The sequence below is a fragment of the Plutella xylostella genome, chromosome 9 (genome assembly GCF_932276165.1).
Source record: "Plutella xylostella chromosome 9, ilPluXylo3.1, whole genome shotgun sequence".
NCBI lineage: Eukaryota > Metazoa > Arthropoda > Insecta > Lepidoptera > Plutellidae > Plutella > Plutella xylostella.
In genome coordinates this window covers 3,020,403-3,040,911 of record NC_063989.1, presented here as the reverse complement: position 1 = coordinate 3,040,911, position 20,509 = coordinate 3,020,403, and the positions used below count along the sequence as shown (strand labels likewise).

The window sequence follows — 20,509 nt, the reverse complement described above, 5'->3', positions numbered from 1 at the left end:
AAAAACATAAGTACATCTAGACATAATATAAGTAACCAAAACCATACACTATTCAATTTATGTACAATTGTAAGAAAATGTGTGTTTGCTTGTTGTGTTGCGATCATTTTGCATACGTGCACCCTTCCTTTAAAAATGTCTGATTTCACTAACTCAATAACTTATACAATACCATAGACAATTTAATATACTTCTATCAAAATCAATAAGGCGCTACAACTTTTTTCTTCTTTATTTAATCGTGCTTTTTAACGGACATTATTTTGGTTTCGCATTTAATTCTAGCTTACAAAATGCTATCTAACTATTAAGTTTTTTTTCTAGATTGCCGCTTATCTGCTTCAGAGTGTTTTCTTACAGGCCAATACAATACTTATTGTAATAACCGGTTTATATGGTCCTGTGCAATAAAGCATCTTTTAGATCTCATAAGTGTCTTCGTTACGGTGAATAAACTGTAGATTCTGACGACGAAGAAAAGGATGTCAACAACAAGCCTTTTAACATACGACTGAAGGTCAGACATCGATCTGCAATTCTCACTACAACATCGTAGCTCCCATTCTAATGTGATTTTCTCTAACATAACATCACGACCCATCACGTCCCCACTGCTGGGGCTCGGGCCTAGTCCACCACGCTGGCCTAGTGCGGGTTGGTGGACCCCAACACACATACCATTTCTTTAACATAACTATTGTAATTCCCCAGGTGGTCGCGTGCGCCGCATGACGCGGTTCACTCGCAGCCGCAGCTACGTGGTCGGCTGGATCTAGCGCGCGCGCGGCGCCCAGCGAGTGTGTGCGGATGAGTGCGTCCTGACAGCCTGCGAGCGACGAAGCATTTCTTTACTTTATTGTAGATGTCCCACGTTGGGCGCCAAACGCCATTATGTATGTCCCACGGTGGGCGCCAAACGCCATTATGTATGTCCCATGGTGGGCGCCAAGATTTTGCCGCTGTATTTCTGTCATTTAAGTTGGAGATGTTTGTGGAATGTAGGAAATCTTAAAAGGTTTATTGGCTCATTGGTTGACACCTGTTTTCTTGCTGTATGGAAATGCTTCGTTGTTGGAACAGCTATGGCTACTCGTTTGCGGGCTTGCGTTGTCGTATGTTTATGTAATGGACTTACATTATTATGAATGATAGATATATTTGCAACTTGACCAGTTGTGATAAACCAAGCTGTCTAAGCGCACATCAATAGAAATGACTTCCAAAGTTGTTTTTCCCCTGTCCTTTTTATTACTTTATCTATAATGATAATGACGCATTTTTTCAACTAAACCATTACTGCCATTTTGTATTTTGACAAAAAAAGTGAGCCTAACAGGATATACGACAACGCAACTCCGTCACAACTTATTTAAGGACAGTATATTTGACGATAGAGTGTGTGCTACACAAGAGTTGTGCTTTAAATTTTACTTCTTATTTATTAAGAAAATCTTTTATACAACAACAATTTTCATAGTGGCAGGACCATCACAGAAATTCAATGTATTCGACTATGAAATTTACAGTTTCTAATCATGATTCTTGTTGCTGAATCTTTTAGCATAAACTTTAATATTAATTTTTACTCTAGTGTGCTAATAATCGTATTAATTAATTTTTATATTGATAAATAAATGTAATATATTATACCTTACATGTGCACATTCCATTAATGCAAAACATGGTTTTACATTGTGACCTTCCCAGAGTTAGCGTTAGTCCCTTACGATTATTCTGATCTTGTAATCCATATAAGTGATTATTTTCGTCTTCGACAGACGTATCTATATAATCCAGAGTCCTGTATTTGGGCACTAGGTTCGAGCTGAGTCTAGTTAACTATTAACTCCACCATGTTCTGCGTCAATGGGTATTTAAAGTCTTAAATTTTCAAATAAGCACTAGGTTTGCTTGCAGTCAGCGTAGCAAAGTGGATTTTATATCTATAGCTTCAGGATTGAGCTAAAGCAAGCTTTCAGTGTCGCTGTATGGATACGATAGTGTAACCTTTTGCTTCTTTGAAACAACTATTTTATAAAGTAAATTGCTTAACTTTAAAAACGTAACTTTATGTATATTTGTTAGAGAACTGGGGGAACTATGTGTCCATAATATTGTGATAAAACGTCAAGTTTTTCCATTAAAAACTGCTTTGATTTTTTGTCTTTAGTTTCAAATGAAGAGAGATTATTTGTTAGATTTTTAATGTGTATCTTTATTACGAAATATATTTTAAAAATTAAATTAAAAATGAGTTAATATGAATAGATTTATTATTATATATGTTTTGGTATAACGGTCCAGGAACATTTGAAATTCAACGAAAACCTGACTAGTAGAGTCGACCAGTTTGTAGTTTGTGACAAATGTAAAAAAAACAAATAAACATTACGTAAATAATATAGTTTTTTATTGCTACTACTTTTATATTTTGTTATAGATAGAAACGGTAACAAGAGCGTTTAGTTTTCAATACATCATGTTCGTAAAATATGTGTAAGCATTGCCTTGTTATTAAAATAGGATCCTACACTAAAATGAAAGAGGACTTATTTCTTTAGATTTTTATTTCTACTAATAGACAAACATTTTATTTCATAAGATATGGGTTCCTTTAATATTATTATTGTCAAGGAGGAAGACAAGCTTTATCATTAGATCTGTCATATGTACCTACGTCGTTAAACTAATAAAGACTTAGGTCATTGATATGCTCTAATTACAGATACTTTAAAACACTACGTTATGGTATACCTACAAAACACTAATTTCTAGATTAAATTATTTTATTAGCGTGCAGTATTAGACCGATTGCATAGTTTATGGCGAAATGGGCAGTATGAGGATTAGTCCTATGATGACATAGTCATAACGGCAGTCCTAAGGCTTATTTTAAATGCCATTTTGGCATATAAAGCGAAGTTAGCAGACTGCATTTTAGACACTTATCGATGAAAGGAAATAAAAATAAAAGAAAATGTACATGGCACTAATTTTTAAATCAGTTTATATTAAATGTACTTAAGTACACAATTCTATACAAAATCTTACACTTTAACTTAACAGATACATCATAATAACTAATTTATTACCAAAATAAAACGATAAATTCAAACTGACTTTCAATAAAATACAAAATTTTAACCAAATAAATGCATCTCCAGTATGAAAATATAAATTGCACTTTTAAATTGTAATTTATAAAACAAGAATAAAATATTTATGCCTATAGGTAGAGCTAATAGTAGTAATGCTCGATTAATTTATACCTACCATGCAGAATCGAATTATAGAAACATCGTTTTTTTCATGACTAAAGGAAATACAGAGAAATGTTGATAGGTATTTATGTTACACCAATCTATGTCTGCGTATGAACTCAATGAAAGGCTTAGAAATAGGTAATAATCCTAATATCAACTGACTAGGATAAAAATATAATAATTATATTATGTAGTGTGATTATAGGGTGAACCTTTACTTGTCTAAGGTGAACCTAGGTCGATTTAAGATTGGGCACCGTAATATACATATAGCACTGGGATGTCCTATAGAGAAAATATGGAATGATGTGTGTGTTTTAAAGCTGTTTTCATAAATCTGAGAATATGATTGTATAGTGAGTGTCCTCAGTATGTTTCATGAAGGCAAGCTACAACGTTTAATTACAACTCTATTTAAACCCGCGCTTCCATCTGAATAAGCATAATTTATTTAGTACAGGGTAAGTATATTAAAAAATTACAAGTATTTGGTACGATGGAGATATGTTTTTTGCCTGTAGACAATAAAGCCTCAGACATTCCTGTTCTTACTTTTTCTAGTTATATCTCGAGTTTATATAAATCTGAGCCGAGTTAGACATAATTAGCTACTCTTTTAAAATGCACGGATAAGAAGTGAAGGTATGATTTATGATAATATACTTTCAATGTTTCAGCTATAACTTACCTAAATATAAGTACCTAATTAAATAAACTTGGTCTAAGCCTGATATTTTAGTGAACACGCCAGTTATAATAATAAGTACTTTCCATGTAAGAAGCTGTCCGATAAATATTATTAAATTATTCTCGTTCATTCTTTGAGGCTTGACTCTTCATAAATGTTAACAGGGCAGAGTTTAGGTTAATGACAGACATTACACTCATGTGTTGAGAAATTACAGCAATGTCATAGATTATCTCATATTAAGTAAAGGAGCCGATACACGCGAATATAGCCGATAAGTTGTCGCCTCCTTTGCTCGGTAAACATTTCTACGTCCATTTACCTCACTCTCCCTCTTACAATACATCTAAATATCATAGTTAGATACCGCTTCAAACGCAATAAATAACCGTACAACGTTTGCAAATATAAATTCTTAACGCGAAAACTTGAACGAAGCTGTAACGCATAGAATATTAATTTGAACGCAGCCTAACCTTACTCTACAGAAACAAGCAGTAATGAAGATCTTTGGTTCGTGTCTATACGCCATTCAACTCCTGTTCAACTACACGGTTCCCGTTTCGTCTCCAGCTCAGCAACTCATCTAGTAGGGCTTCTAGGTGAGGGTTGCCACCGAGTCGTGCCACCTGAAATAATTGAAAAACTTATTAAACAAAAACAACGGCCATAAAACTTACTATAGCGGCCACCTTGCATTTATGAACCAATGATAAAAGAGGATTCGGAACGCGTCCTTGCCGCAATAAACCATTTGCATATTACATCCGTGCCTCCAAGCAGACCGCAAAGTATATTATCAAAGTATTATAAAAAGTTTATTTTTTGCATTGGACACGTTTTTTTAGCTGTAAGTAACCTGTCTTCCTTCGCGCAAATGCTATAAGCGACTCCTTACTTTAGCACTGTAACTCCTTAGTTTAGGTATATTTCTGCAGTAACCACTACTGACCTCGGCTCTAGCCTCAGCGTCCAGCCTCTGCAGAGTGTCCCTCGAATACTGGAAGCTGCCGAACTTCTCGAGCAGCGAGATGCAGTAGCGCTTCACCTCCGTGTCGCGGGTGCGCTGGCGCAGGATGTCTGTGGGCGGCGCTCAGGAAATGGATTGTTTGGAGAATGGTGGACTAGGATATTTTGGCTAGATAAGATATTATTTGTTTGTACACATGAAACATGGTCAAAATTATAAAAAACTGAATCTAATACATATGTACAAAATTGCGGTCTTATCGCTTAAAGCGATCTCTACAGACAAACTTTGTGTGGAAGGGTATTTCTATACTATAGATATGGTTAAAGCTATAATATAGGTACTTAAACGTGATTTTGAAACTTTAGAAGGAGAGAAGGTCAAGTACTAATGGATGGGACGTTGAATCTGAACATAAAAATGCACTAACTCATTCATTTTGTTAATGTTTTTGGATAGTGACGGTATTGGAATATGGGAATAAGGGTGCGTTTTCTTATTGTCTCGGTGACAAACAGTAAAGCTGGTATAGGGTTACACATCGTGTTAAAATTTGCATCACTCATATAATCAGACTAATATTATAAACTCCGTTTGTACACTTGATATAGGCTAGCTAGCTTTATATATTTTTTGCTTTAGTTAAGAATTTTAGTTACCATAAACGTTATTACGAACATTATAGACTGAGAGATAATGAACAAGCACACATAGGTAGATGTTGGAAGATTATTGGCAATAGAGAACAAGGTGAATTAGATTTAACTCACATTCATTAATTAACTTCATGCAATGTTGTCCACTAACCAGTTTAAATCCTGTAGTCCCGCTGTCCCCGTAATTCTTGTCCCCGTTAAGCGGGGACAACGGTACTTTCAGAAAATAAATAAAATCAGGCCCGTTGTCCCCGTTGGACGTGAGCTCCTCAACGGGGACAGCGGCACTTAATAAAAAATAAAAAATCAGACCCGTTGTCCCCGTTCTCAAAATAAACTTTAAAAAACACAAGTATATTTTTTATTTCATGAATTTTATATAATATCTTCTTATCAGATCTCTTTTTTAGCTTAATTCACTTCATAACTAACCTGGGTGATAATTTGGCAAATTTGATGAACGTGTAAATTTTAAAGGATGCGCTAACGGCACGACGAAATACTGCCGCGAAACAAAAGCACAGATAAGATTGTTGTTTGCAAAACTCTCATTGGCTTATTCTAAATCAGTCAACCAATGAGAGATTCCGTAACTACACTACCCTTTTGAACAAAAGGAGCTGCTTACTGGAGTTATTTAGACGTGTGTGATGCATAGATCAGAATACAAATGGTGTGATGTGAAGGTAACATTAATAAACGGTGTCGTTGATGAAATCGTAAAAAGTGCATGTAAATACATTTATGAAACTACTTAATACCTACCTATATTCGTTATTATGTATATTATTTCATATATGTTTGATGATTATATAAAAGTACTGAATCTGTGAAATACATAAATAATTACTTATAATATGTAACCGTTATCTTTGTTTTTGATTTCTTTTTTTAATTCCAATTAAAGCCGTGCTAATAGTATTCGGTAGGGACAATGACACGTAAAATTTTGACGGCCCGTTGTCCCCGTTCACTATTGTACGCAAAGGGGACAACGGAACGAAAATATAATGACGTCCCGTTGTCCCCATAACGGGGACACAGTTACGGGGACAACGGGACTACAGGGTTTAAATTGTACTAGGTAAATTGTTTATTGACAAAACAAGGCAAAATATTTGCAGTTATATCATCTAGTACTTATATAAAAGTTACCTGACGATGTATTTCGTTCACCGTATCTAACTGGAATTGATTGGTACGCCTTCTAGAATTAAAACGCACGACAAAAGCATTTTTAATGTGCGTTTACGTACCTGTAGATAATGACTATATTCTATTATTCATTGCTATAATACGTGACGACAGGAAATGCACAAAGGCCCTTTCAAAAAGATAAACATTTTGATAACATGGTAACAATAGGCAACGGAAATGCCACATGATAATAACTAACTAGGTACGCATTTATATTTTTACTAAACTATCGTAGATGTTAACGCATGTACCGGGATAAGTTTAGAACTGATATTGAGTCATTCATTTACTGAAGATACTGTATTTAAGATTGCTTGTTGTGAGTATAGCCGTAACTTCTTAGTAAATGAGTCATATGGATTCCCGTCGGTACACAAAGAGGCCTTTATTAACAATTTGCGATTGAAATCTATTGCCGAGTTGGTTAACAGGGTTATTGATTAGTATTCCCTTTAAGTAGTTGTAGATTAGTCAGTAGTAATTCGTAGAATAACTCTGTTAACAAATATCTGCCCCGGCCGAGACCAAAATATGGGGCCTTTGGTAGTGGAGCCAGCTTATTTTCTCTTAGATAACTATTTACTACACATCTAAATATCTACATATCTACCTAAATAAAGTAACCATACAATAACCTGCATTAGAAAAATAGAACAAATTTGTATTAGGGCAAAACACCCAGTAACTGGCCACCTTAAGGGAGTTGTTCCAGTAATTTGTCTGTAGCGGGCTCAATTCTTATCGCTTATTAAATCCGATTTTTGTTTTAAAAACTAGAATAACAGAGCTACATTCCTGAGTAAATAGCAAACATGTAGAAGTTACTCATTTTTTTATATATTTTTGCAAAAAAAAAGTAGTGATTTTCCCAGTAACTGACCACTAAAATTTAGTAACTGACCACACTCGATGCCAGTAACTGACCACCAATTTAAAATGTTTTGAAAATGGAATTATAATTAAATCTTATTATTATTTATTTATTTGATTACTTCATGTAATAGTACCGATCCTCTGGTCTCTTTTAATGTGTGACACATCACTTTTGCTCAAGGTTTCTTAACTGAAAAGTGCATTAAATTAATTCATCAGCTTAGTGCTTAATTTAAATGATATTTTATCCTAAAAATCAACCATTTATTTATTAAAAACACAAGTTTATGCTTTTTTGTTAAATACTAAAAACAAAGGAATAGACACACATGCACATAGTGAACATGCATTTTAAATTTACAGCTTTCAGGGAGATTAAGAGGCCCCAATGTAGTACCTTCAGATAAGTCATAGAAAGGGCAATTTTGTTTGTCCGGAACAAGCCAGGATCAGTGGGACAGGCCCATGAAGCATTCATGGTGCCAGAAACGAGCATTTTCTTAAATATAAAGTAGCGAATCCAAGCGCTAAAGCGTGTCTTTTCCATATTCGGTATCAACTGATGAGGAGGAGGAATCGTGGTGGATTGTATTGTCGGCCTGGGAAAACATAAATTCCCCGCCGGAAAAGTAGGCCCTTTCCCGCCGGTCCTTTCAGGGATGTAGGACCAGAGACAGATTGTTTTCATTATTGCTGAAACCCCACCCAGAGACTTTCAGTGCGGCTTCTTCTTCTTATCGTGTCGACGACAAACCAACAAAGTCGATAAAGAGTCATTGAGGCTAGCCTTTGTAATTATGACCGAATCAGATATTGGTGGTTAGTTTTTCAGGATACAAAGAGTGAGATGCCTTGACGAACGGAATTTTAATGACTTAGTTGAGGATTCAACTGGAATATTTATAATGCTGTTGAAACGTTCTTTCGTAGGTAAGTATTTGGCCAAAGACAGAAGTAGTCATTTCTGCAAGGAGGACAGGGAATCTTTGCCTCGTTGAAGAGGCGTCACTGAAGCAGAACATCGGTATACTTTCTGCATTTTCCGCTGCTGGACTAATGTGTCCGCCAATGATGGTATAGCGTTACCAGTGGATTCCGGATAGTTGTGGTATCGGTTCCAAATGGCTGGGGTGTTGGTCGTGGTAACAACTTATAGAAGAATGCCCCATTTCTTGTGTGCCAATTTTACCGTGCTGTTTGAAATCCGTTGGCCGTTCATAATTCCATTGAAGGGTGTGTTGGTGCACCGGCTGAGGGTGCTAGCATTGTAGTGATGCTTTCTTTTTCCTATTTTGCTGAAGTGGCTTTGCCTGTCTTTGGACAAATGTGAAGGTGCGTTTCGTCAGTAACGTATATTCGGGTTGGGTCATTAATAGCGTCATTGAGGTCTTGTTCGCCAAGTGCTTTTGTGCTCGGGGAACCAATTTCACCTGGTTCACAAGCGCTGGCATTGGTTAGGTACGCCTAAAGCTCTTTTGAAGATAGCATTTGAGTATCTTTTCATAGAGTGAGATGGTGAAAGCCATTTGTCTCCTGGTCTTGCATTCTTGAAAGGACTGCTCCAAGGATTATTTTTAAGGAAAAATGGTGACATCTGTCTTTATCCTGGAGAATCCACATCATCCTAGGCTGATAGTATGCTCCACTAGCGTTTTTATCTTCTTCATCAGCTAATACCGAATCTGGAACAAACTTGGACTTTGTGTTTGAATTCCCTATATTTTAAAAGGTGCTTGCATGTCACCCTGAATTATTTTGGAATGTCTTGTTGATCCTAGTTAGTCTCAGACAAGTGGAATAGCCTTTTCTATACTTTTTTTGCTATCTTGGCGCTTCTTTATCTCGCTGAAAGCTGTAAAAATATGTCATATATAATAATACCAGTAACTGACCACAATTTACCCAATAACTGACCACCTATGTCAGTAAATGGAAGGAGTGAAGATAGAATGCTCATATTTTGACACAAGAAAATGGCACATATGAGCTTTAATATTACGTTCTTATTTTGCCTAAATTCAGCTTCAACCAAAAATCCCAATAACCGACATAGGTGGTCAGTTATTGGAAAATCGCTGTTTTGTCGTCCAATAACTGTCAACCCCATTAAAAACAATGAAACGGGAAATAACAAGCTGAATCTTATCAAAAACGTAATCTTTATAAATAAATCTATATGGTATAATTTTTTCTTTCATTGATTTCAATTTTTTTAATGGTAAAATTTACGACCAAAAAATTCACTTACCTTAACAAATACGTTAGTCACAACTGCAATTTACTCGGTTCGCGCGTCAACTGAACTTTTTCGATCGCTCACTATCCATCTGTTGGCGGCTGGCAAAATCTTTTGTATCAGTAATGCTCTCAATGAACCACAAAATAGACTGGATGTTCACTAGATGGCCCTGCTTGTCTATATTTCTTATTTATTGGAGTTGAAGAGGAAGGTGGTCAGTTACTGGCACATGGTCAGTTACTGGGTGTTTTACCCTATATCTTCAAAAACTACCTGACTCAGCATATGCTGTATGGAAATTTCAAAGCTATTATTATTTAAAAGGATACGTAGCACTTGTTGGTCCCCGTCCTGGCTGCGGATGGCGTGGATGATGGGGAAGCTGAACTTGCCCTCCGTCAGATCTTCGCAGTAGCTCTTGTTTTCCGTGTACTGTCAAAAAAGCAAGTTTTATCAATCGATCGATGCAAATGTGATTGATGTACCAAATATAGGGGAATCTAATACCGTGTTTGTTTGTTGTAAACACACGGGCAGGCTTTCTGCGGTTATAAGCTTATAAACCAGTAAGTAAGATATCGGGTGTTTTCCTGTTAGCAGGTACCTACCTGCGATCTGTGACATCTTAAGCTTTGACTTAGATAGGTAAGTACATAAAATATCTATTACCTACATGGCACTGTAATTTGTGTAAATGTGGACTTATCACCGTGGTTAAAGGATTAGCCCGTCTGATTACCTCCAGTCGCTGACTGCCGGCATGCGCCGTACGTATATCATTAAGGCCCGGTTTCACAATGTCTGGTTTGTGGCTACCTGTGAGATAAAATACATGCTGTCACTCTCTGTTATTATTATTTTGACAGTCACAGCATGTATTTTACCTCACAGGTAGTTACTAACCAGACATTGTGAAACAAGGCCTAAAACTAATTTCTAATTTATATATTACTTAGTACGAAGGGTGGACTAATTTAATAGATAATATTTAGTGGATTTGTAGAAATACTATAAGAATATCATACCTCTTGCAAGCACAGATTGCAGTAATCGTCTCGTATCTGGAAGTACAGGCCGAGTATCGACGCGAGCTTCGTGAAGTCCGACTTGTTGTCGCTGAACAACTGCATGAGCCGGATCGCTAGCATAAACAGACCTCCCGTTTCTGTGAACAAACAACAAAACATCAGCTCAGCTATGGGAAGTTTGGAAACATTATCGTACAGTACAGTTTTTCATATAATATATTTAGACATTCTCTATTCTCTTTCGAGACTGAAAATTGAGCCTAGCCTACACACGCCTACTATGAATTTCTAACTATGTAATGTGTTTATTATGTAAATAACGTAATGGGGTATGAGTGTATGGCTGAAAATAATCATTTGTTATGTAAATAAAATTGTTTCATGCTTTTTGATTATGCGTGGAAAATTGTGTACAATAGGTAATTAGTTATCCTATTGTGGCACATGGCAGGACGATATCCATATACCTACCATATCTGTAATAAAACCGTATGTAAGTATTTAAATTTCGTTGAACTACATTGATAGGTGGATGAGATTCGTATTTTTCTTAAATTTTTCATGCATTCCGCTTTACGATTTGAAGTTTTCAACCAGTCTTAGTCCGAAAAACACCATCATCAGCCAATAATCATCCACTGCTGGACATAGGCCTCTCCCAAAGAGCGCTACAACAATCGGTCCTCGGTCGTCCTCATCCAAGCACTACCGGTTACCTGCCTAAGATCGTCAGTACAGGAGGCAGGAGGGCGTCCCATCTGTGTTTGCCTGTTTGTAATCTCCACTCGAGAACTCGTCTACCCCAACGGTTATCGGTTCTTCGACAGATATGACCAGCCCACTGCCACTTCAGCTTGCATATTTTGACGGTAAAACACGTAATTTAAATATTATCTCGTTGTACTCACTCTTGATGGTCATCTCCTTGTACTCGTCCTCGGAGGGGCACTGGAAGTTGTCCCGCCAGTAGATCTCCATGCCCTGCCCGCGGTGCAGATCCAGTAGTTGCTCTGTGTACACTGCCACCGCCTGCGAGATATGTCATAGTTAGACTGCGTCCCCATTCGGCAAAATTGCTCACTCGTTACTAGGTGTGGTGATGATGCAAACTGCGTACAGTGAGCGCAAAACTAGCAGACTGTGGACACTCCGTTGCAAATATATGGAAGAGTGTGATCGATATGCCGCAAACTCAGTGCGTTGCTAACAGTTTGCCTACTGGGGACACGGCCTTAGATACACTTTTTGCTGGCGTAGGTATATAATATGCAAGTAATAGTAGTTCGGCAGAAGAAAAGGGGGATGTATGAAAACGACTTGATGCCACCCAGTGGAAAAAAAGGCAACAGCACTGGGAGTTAAGTGGTGAGAACTTGATCTACAAGCATTAAACTGAGCCAAAAGGAGGGATATACTGTGAGCCCTATGTCCCTGATTAGGGACTAGAGTATTGATAAACTAATTAAATAGAACTAGAACTAGAAAGACAAAATTATTAGTCACATAAAATGTTACTGTAATATTTTATATAAGGTTTTATTGTACATAATGTGATGGTATTTTTTCTTTTGGCAACACATCTTACCATAGAATGTCCAAGGTCTAAGGTCTTCTCTAAGGCCACGATCATGATGTATGACGCTGCATTAATTGTGCTAGCTGTTCCATAAATAGAGTGGGCCACGGGAATGCCTCTTCGGAGGATGGAGTTATCTTGAATGTCATCAACTCTGCCGAGAAGATAGCATATCTGTTATTGCCGTTTGAATACAGCAAATGGATGTTATTGTTGTAGCTTTGTTTACTGTGTTATTGAAATGATGAATATTGCTTTGAGATATAAATCTTTACTATTGTAGGCTTGTGTTGTGTAACATTGTCATCATAACAGTCTGTAATTTAATAAATAAGTTTACAAAGGGTGGACTTAATGCTAAAATGCATTTTCTACCAGTCAACCCACAGGAAGTAAAGGAGAAACTGTGTTAAATGTGTGCAAAAAAATAAATTGCAATGTCATTCAATAATTACATGTAATCAACTGTTGGACATAGGCCTCTCATAAGAAGCAGCACAATATAATGAGTTAATATACCTAGTCATATAATGATATACCAATATTTAGTAAAAAAGTTAAATTAATATGAAATGGTACCTACCTGTATTTGCTTGAACAAAAAATATTATATTTAGAAAACCTTGAAAACATTTGATAACAAAGGCTTTGTGTTTATTGTTTGAATACATTAAAGGAAATTTTACATAACAAGGATGATTTGACCTAGTCAGCACAAAGTAGGTTAATAAATAATTTTAAAATATTCAAAAACAGGTTGTGAACCAAGGTTAAATCTAATTTTGCTTCGATGTATAGAAATTAACCTTCTATCTTTATATTTATAGATTCTTAATAACATTTAATCATAAATTAAATAACAACAGGGGACTATAATCGTAAATTAGCTTTTATTATGAAACTACAAAATAAGGAAGGTACATAAATAGCCAAAAAGACAAATTACAATTTATAGTGAGAAGTCATAAAAAAGATACCTGTATCATAAGCCCTAAACATTGTAACACTATTTAAAAACCAATAAATTAGACACAATAGTATGCATTCATTTAATTTACTCACAACAAACTGGAATTGTGCAGCATTTGAACAATTTCCCCGACAGCCTTCAGTTTGTCGTCAGAGATCTTGAGCCAGAAGTTGAATGCTGATGTGAGCTTCGTCCGGATCTGCTTCCCTGGTACTTGCAGGATGTGGGTGTAGGGCAGCAGCAGTTTCTAACAGCAATTATTAAAGGTGAATTAGGATTAAAGTATACCTACTTAGATTTATAACTTACATCTCCAGTTGTGGCTGTAATTTTTAATTTTTTAACAAGACAAAGAGCTATTGAGGTACAGAACCAGATGAGATAGTATTTAGTGCAGGTAAAAAGCCGCATGCGGCAATCTGGTGCCATATGCAACAAAGCTTAATAAGTATAAGATAAATAAAACCAACTTAGTTGTGTGTTTACCAACTTTATGATCATCCACAAACTACGACAGGGTAGCAGAATTTAAATAATCAAATTTACTATAGGGCAAATTTGCTCTTTTTAATTTTGGTACGAACAACGTTAATATTATGTTTTTTTTTACAAAGAAACTAATAATACAGTTTAGTCATTTTGGAGCTTACCTCATCTTGGGACTTATCACCTGTTTTCGTGTAAACTTGCGACATTGTAAGGCTTGTAAAAGCAGTAATTTATTTATTTTAAAGTATAGTGCTGCGTTGGGAATCTAGCACTCACAATAAATTATTGATTAAAACTGAAACCGGACTGCGAAAATTTCAGGTTCAAGAAGAAATGTCAAATTACTGACAATGTCACATTGACAAATGACAGACACAACTGACAGTATTCACAGAGTAGGTATATTTTGTACTTAGAGTTGGTCTGTGTTGTAACAGAACAACAGAAATGGCGCCAATCTTAAAATAAGGAGTCAAAATACCGCGAGACAGAAGAGTTAAGGCTAGCGGTGGCGGCGCGGTGGCGGGGCGGCGTGGGGCGCAGTGGGGTTGGGTGATCCTTGGGAATTTAGGCATACATCTAGGCCACATAGACTTTCAGCGAACCGAATAGTGAACGCAATGCTGTGTGAATGTATTGGTCTCTTCTCTTGCAACAAACAAGCTTGTTTCCCACGACTTCACACTGCCAAGTACAAGGACTTTATTATTCTGAGCATATTTTTTTTATCTGTGGCTACCTACTGTCAAAATCAACTGCTTGTCAAAGTTGTCAAAAATGACAGACTCTTCTTCCAAAAAATTACAAACAAAACATCGCATTGTGCGGCAAATTATTTACGATTAATTTTGATTGGAACTGGTGTTCAAATTCAAAGCAATATACTTTATTTTACAAACCTTATGCGTGCAACAAAGAGCTAAGCATGTGTTGATATTGGAATAGGTTTCAGTTTGCTATGTCTGCTAGAAATTATTTTTCTGCTCGTGAAAAAAATTGTAACAAATTTATTGATTTACCGAGTATAAATCCACAAAAGTTCTATTATCGTGGTGGCTACGACTTACCTGCCTTATCAGCTACTACAAACAGTTTTATTAATCGAAATATTAATTATTCATTTGAAGTTCAGTCATTCGATGTGAATTTGGATAATATTGAACGTTCGGGAACTCCTTTTTCAGATTTCTTCTCTGAAAGTGAAACAGGTAAGAAATGCCCAAATCCACTATTAGTTAATAGGCATCATCTTATCATTAAATGTATCATATCATATCATTAAATAATATTTAATGTACCTACTGACCTTTCTATTTGGTGTTTAAATAATTTATGTATTTCAAAGCCTATAAAGAGGTACGGGGAAAACTAAAAAATCTTAAGCTTTAACCACCAACTTTTTGCTTGAAACCATTTGAGTCGATGACTTTTCACTATGATGAAATAATAAGCCATTCAGAATAGTACAGGTTGTCCTGGTATTATGTATAAATTACAGTTGCTACAAGATAGTCCCTTTTCATGCTTCTTGAATAACTATTTTTAATAATCGAATAATTATTTTTACAAGCCAAATGTTGTCTACGAGAGATTGCTTTTAGCAACAACACAGCCTATTGGGCAATTTTCCTTTGTATAAAATTGTTTTTTCGTGTTCTGTGAAATCAATAAAGTAGTATTCTGTTCTATTCTTTATAAAAATCCTTGCTTCAGGCACACCAGACTTCCACAGTGAAGAGAGTGACAGCAGCACCGGCTCCATTCTTCGTAAAAACACAGCGGAGGCGACCAAGACTCTTGCAGATGAGTGGGAGAAAATTGAGAGGACCATCTACGATGAGGACGGAGAGAAGTCCAAAAGACCTGAAGTGATTGAAGAATGCGAGCAATGGAAGCAGCTGCACCCGCAACTGAGGTAAAATATCATTATGTAGTTGTAGCTGTGCTTATTGGAGTGTGGGCAATGAATCTAAATGTTGGCATCTTATTTTGCACCCAATAATATCATGTTACAGACATGATTGAACTGTATTAAGGAGGCATTTAAGAAATGATATGGTTTAATTGTAACTTAATAGCTCGTAAGTAACTCTTTTATCCACCAACAAAAGTTGGCTGGAAGAAATTGCTTTTTGGCAATAAGCCCGCCATTGTATGCTTTTACTGTGTTTTTCAATTGTAATGTATTTATGTTTCTGTGTACAATAAAGTGTTAAAATAAATAATTGTTGTTGCTGGTAGAATGGTATTTGGTCACTAAATGAATTCCTATGAAGAAGGGTCACAGCTTTATATAAATCAATCACCACAGTGATAAACTAGACTGGCTCTTCTGTTTATCACTGATACAATAAGAAGGAGACGAATGAACTATGTTATGTCTGAAGTTGTTAGAAGCTAATGCAAATATTGTAGTTATTGACCTCCTTTTTCGTTTTATTGGGAGAACAAAAGAATTTGTCAATTAAAATGAAATGTACACCTATAAATATGTATGGACCTACATATTAATTTTATAACGTTCGAGTGCCTTTGACCTTGACCCTCGAAGGCCACGCAATCAGTGGCCCATTATTTGTCGAACGACAACTAACAGTTATCATTATTCATTCATTTCAAGGCCTCTAATATTGATTCGCAGGGTCGTCGGAAAAGCCATCCAGTTGCCCGAGAAAAAGCTGAACTACCGCCAGATCGAGACTGATGAGGTAATAGCCATGCACTATAGTGATTATGAGGAGTTCAGCGAAGGTGCCGAGAGACTGTCCCAGAGTAGCACCGACGTCACGCCACAGAACTCGCCGCGAGTGTCTGTTTGTGACTTCACTGAGCCGAAACTGTCCAGAGAAAAGGTCACGTTCTCTCACAAACACGACAACCACGACCTTCCTGATGACTTCTGCTCTATGCTCACGATCACCCCCCTGCATGCGCGCAGCCCGAGCCGGCGGCGGCAAAACTCATCGATACTCAAGTCTGAAATAGCATCCTCCAGATGGATGCGGAATAACCGGCCCGACTCCTCCGTGAACTGTGATAGGAATAGTGCTAAGTCTTTCATGTCTTTGGATACGAGGAACTTTAACATGGCTTTGAGCGCGCGCGATCGGAATAAGGTGATGAATCGGGTAGTGACGGCCAAACCGAGAGACGGGGCGCGGTTGGAACCTCTTTACACGCCGGAGTCGAATCATAACGACGTGTCCAGATTGTCGAGTTCCAGACACGGTATTCATAGAAAGGTGTCATTACCCCCGCTTTTGCTGGAGGAAGAAAAAAGGAAGTTGGGATCAGCTAAAAAGCACAGCTGTAAGTCTAAGAAAGGGGCTCAGAGGAATTTGTTCCACTTTGATCGGGTCAAGCATATTTAGCGAGCCCTTGTTGACGTCACTTATTCAAAGAACTATGCGGTTGACGCGCCTTTGGTTGTGTGAACATATAACGGGTATGTACATTTCTAGCTGTTTTTTTTATTATGTTGTTACGCAAATCTTGTATATTTATCTATCTTACGACAGTAACATAAGACCCGTCTAGATAACACACATTCGGTTTAATAAAGACGTGATGCGGAAATGCCGTTCTAGAATTCCGAAAATGATATTAGGTAGAAAGTAGAAAAGTCATCTGGTTGTAAAACCAACTTCAATTTAAAATAAGTTATCGTAATTTATTATGTAAATAAATACTATTGCCTATAAAGTTAAAACTTTTTTGTCGTTCAAATTGTTAGTTACAGGCGGGACCAACTATTATTTATTTGATTTAATGACACAGCATTCTGTGTTGCGTATTTTATAATGTTTGTATAATTTTAATTAAATAAATACCAGTTCTAGTCAGTTAAAATTATTTCAGCACTATGTTTCCTAAATAATTTAGTCTATGGATTTTATATTTAAACTACCTACTTAGATTACAAAAGAATTGAAAGTGTGTTGATGCAATAAATAATATTTTTGTTACTTACAGCGTTTTAAATTAAACGAAACCCTATATTTAGGTTAAGGTGAAACACAATGCGGGCTAGACCTAGAATGTAGACCGAATTACTGTAACTAAGCGACCTACTTGGTGCTGAACGTATTTTTTTCAATTTTATATTTCACAGGTACACACAGCCTTTAAACACTTTCACAGTTAGGCTTCATATTTTATTTTCTTCAAGTCGTTCTTATCCATCCACGGTTGCTAGGTGGTACTTTTAATGAATTAACTCCTTACTTAGAGTAAGAGTATCGTATAGTAGGATCCCATGTTTAACCCGTCTAAATCGAAAAACCACGCGCAATAGCCATCCAACTGCACTTACTACTTCGTCCTCCGGTGGTCACTCTATTCAATTCATTAATAGGGAGTAATAAAAAACAAACTTCAAATACAAATACAGAATTTATTTTGATATTTACATTATTTGCATTTTATTAACAATCAACATCAACAATATTAAATAATTTTGTCCTTGTGGTGTGATAATTGAAACAGTCGACTGTTATATTACATTTCTCGTGCGTTATTCGTGCAGCCATATTGTTTTCTTAACACAAGGTGTCAGAGGAATGTAATATTACGTGAGATAAAAGATGTGGTTCTATCCGGTATACTAGAAGCCGTGAAAATATGGGGGTTGTAATGTAGTAGACTTGAGCAATCGGCAGAGAAAGCTGTGAGCTTCGACAGGGGTTGCTACCCAAGATTCAAAGTTACGACTGACAAAATATGACTAGGACAATGAAATTCCAATAGAAAAGCGACATTACGAATACATAACAGTTACGTTTCAAAGTCAAAGTAATTTGTTTTTGTAGCAACCCTTTTTCCAGAAATTGAATGGCTTTACATTGTGCTGATAATAATATAACAAACTCGGGACATTTGGTGTAACATTGCCAACACAATGAAGGGTTCAGAGCGTCGGAGCGTTGCGAACCATTTTGAACTATGTCATTTCATTTACACAATAAAATTTTAATTGTTATAATAATTTACCTCACAGCCATCATTATATATTGATACTACGTTTATAAGGAAAGGACTATTCGTGTAAAAGTACACGATAGATGGCGGCTGCTTACAAAAGGGTCTAGCGAACATTTGTATTATAGAAAGTCAAGATTTATATATACGTATATACTTTACATGAAAAATTCATCATTCCGTTCTAAAAACGATAACAACCTCAAGCTATAGCAATAGTCAACAATGTTGTTTAATTCTAGAATTTTACACACAGAACATGAATTCACTAAGTTGCAAATAGGCATAAGTTTGTATATTTGACCTAGTTAAGATATATTTGAAGTTGTTGGCTTTTCTGAGTTTAATGTTTGATGAATGCTTTATATTAAGGATCCAAGCGAGAGCCCAATCCCACTCAAAATTTGTTTCTTTATTTTCATATATTCAGTATGTATGATTAAAAAAAACTAGATGTGTATAAAGTGAAGGACCTTTTTGTAGGCCTCTAACGAATTAACTTAATAAAATTTTGTTCATAAAACTTACAATTTGTCAACAATCGTTAAAATATTTTAACAAATAATAAAATCTATAAATTTGTGCGCTAAGCACATTGTTTAACTATAAATAACGTGATTAGGTGTTGTGTATAAATAAATATTAAAAATTTCGAAGAAATCTGTTGACTTGAGTTAAATATTAGGGTCAATGTATTTAGATGATATATTAGTGAATATAAGTAGTAAAAGACTGTCTAAGACATCACCTAGAAATATTACAGCAACAAGGATGACACGCACTCACATAAGATGAATAATTAAGATTATCTTACATCAGAATCACCCACTCTTAGTTCAATATTAATTTAGTGATTCGCATCGTCTGGATCTATAGTGGTATAATTTTTAAATTGCAATTTTGTGATCGAATTATTTGTTCGTTCATGAAATAAAGTTTGTGCATTGCATGTAGGTGATTCTGATGCAATATTTACATTCAAAAATATCGTACGCGACAACAGCTGTTTTTATTGGGTTTGCTAGGTTTTTTGTGTTGATATTTGTATTTACTTTTAAAATGTAATAATGACCAGTGCAAGTTAGCGTTAGATTAAAATAGATAGTAGATATTGTGACGAGATAGATATTATTAAGATAAGCTGTTGTCAGGTAGGTATATTGTACTCTAGGGACGACATCAGATCAAGCGACCACACGCACGGTAGGACCTCTATATTCTCTCTCGATAAGGCGATTATACAAATTTAAACACTATTTAAATTGCACACCGACCCATCACTATAAACTTTTAATTGCGATAAATATCCGTTATGCTGTATAAAAATATTAAAGAAAAAATCGTCATTTAATATTAATCTTATTTAACATTCATATTATTTTAATCCAAAGTAATAGCGATTATATTACATTTTTACAATAGACGCTCAAACTCTAGTCCTAGCTAGCATACAGTGACGTAGACATATAAGCCTAGACCCACAACAATCTACACACGATAGAATATTAACTTTTTAATGTTGGTATAGCGTTTCTATTTGATACAAAGGAGATGCTTGAAAAATCCTTAAAGTACATACAAAA

General features: G+C 35.9%; 3 protein-coding genes across 13 annotated transcripts in view; 2 read left to right on the top strand and 1 right to left on the bottom strand.

Moving 5' to 3' along the window:
* Window positions 1–2,402, top strand: part of LOC105396346 (tropomodulin-1) — a 51,574-nt gene extending 49,172 nt beyond the window's left edge. For all 11 annotated transcript variants that reach the window (XR_005253923.2, XR_007266596.1, XR_005253939.2 and 8 more), the window contains one exon: window positions 712–2,402. The gene's annotated coding sequence lies outside the window, so the exon portion shown is untranslated. The remainder of the gene's footprint in view (window positions 1–711) is intronic.
* A 578-nt stretch (window positions 2,403–2,980) lies between these two features.
* On the bottom strand, window positions 2,981–14,282 carry LOC105388892 (geranylgeranyl pyrophosphate synthase). The gene is made up of 8 exons (XM_038109251.2): window positions 14,111–14,282; window positions 13,553–13,707; window positions 12,500–12,644; window positions 11,823–11,943; window positions 10,912–11,051; window positions 10,216–10,318; window positions 4,904–5,031; window positions 2,981–4,580 (listed from the first exon to the last, which is right to left on the bottom strand). The coding sequence occupies exons 1-8, from the start codon at window positions 14,153–14,155 to the stop codon at window positions 4,473–4,475; spliced, it is 945 nt and encodes a 314-aa protein (XP_037965179.1). The 5' UTR covers window positions 14,156–14,282; the 3' UTR covers window positions 2,981–4,472.
* Window positions 14,283–14,736: 454 nt separating this feature from the next.
* Window positions 14,737–17,914, top strand: LOC105388891. The gene is made up of 3 exons (XM_048623177.1): window positions 14,737–15,157; window positions 15,663–15,864; window positions 16,591–17,914. The coding sequence occupies exons 1-3, from the start codon at window positions 14,908–14,910 to the stop codon at window positions 17,318–17,320; spliced, it is 1,182 nt and encodes a 393-aa protein (XP_048479134.1). The 5' UTR covers window positions 14,737–14,907; the 3' UTR covers window positions 17,321–17,914.
* Window positions 17,915–20,509: the final 2,595 nt, after the last annotated feature.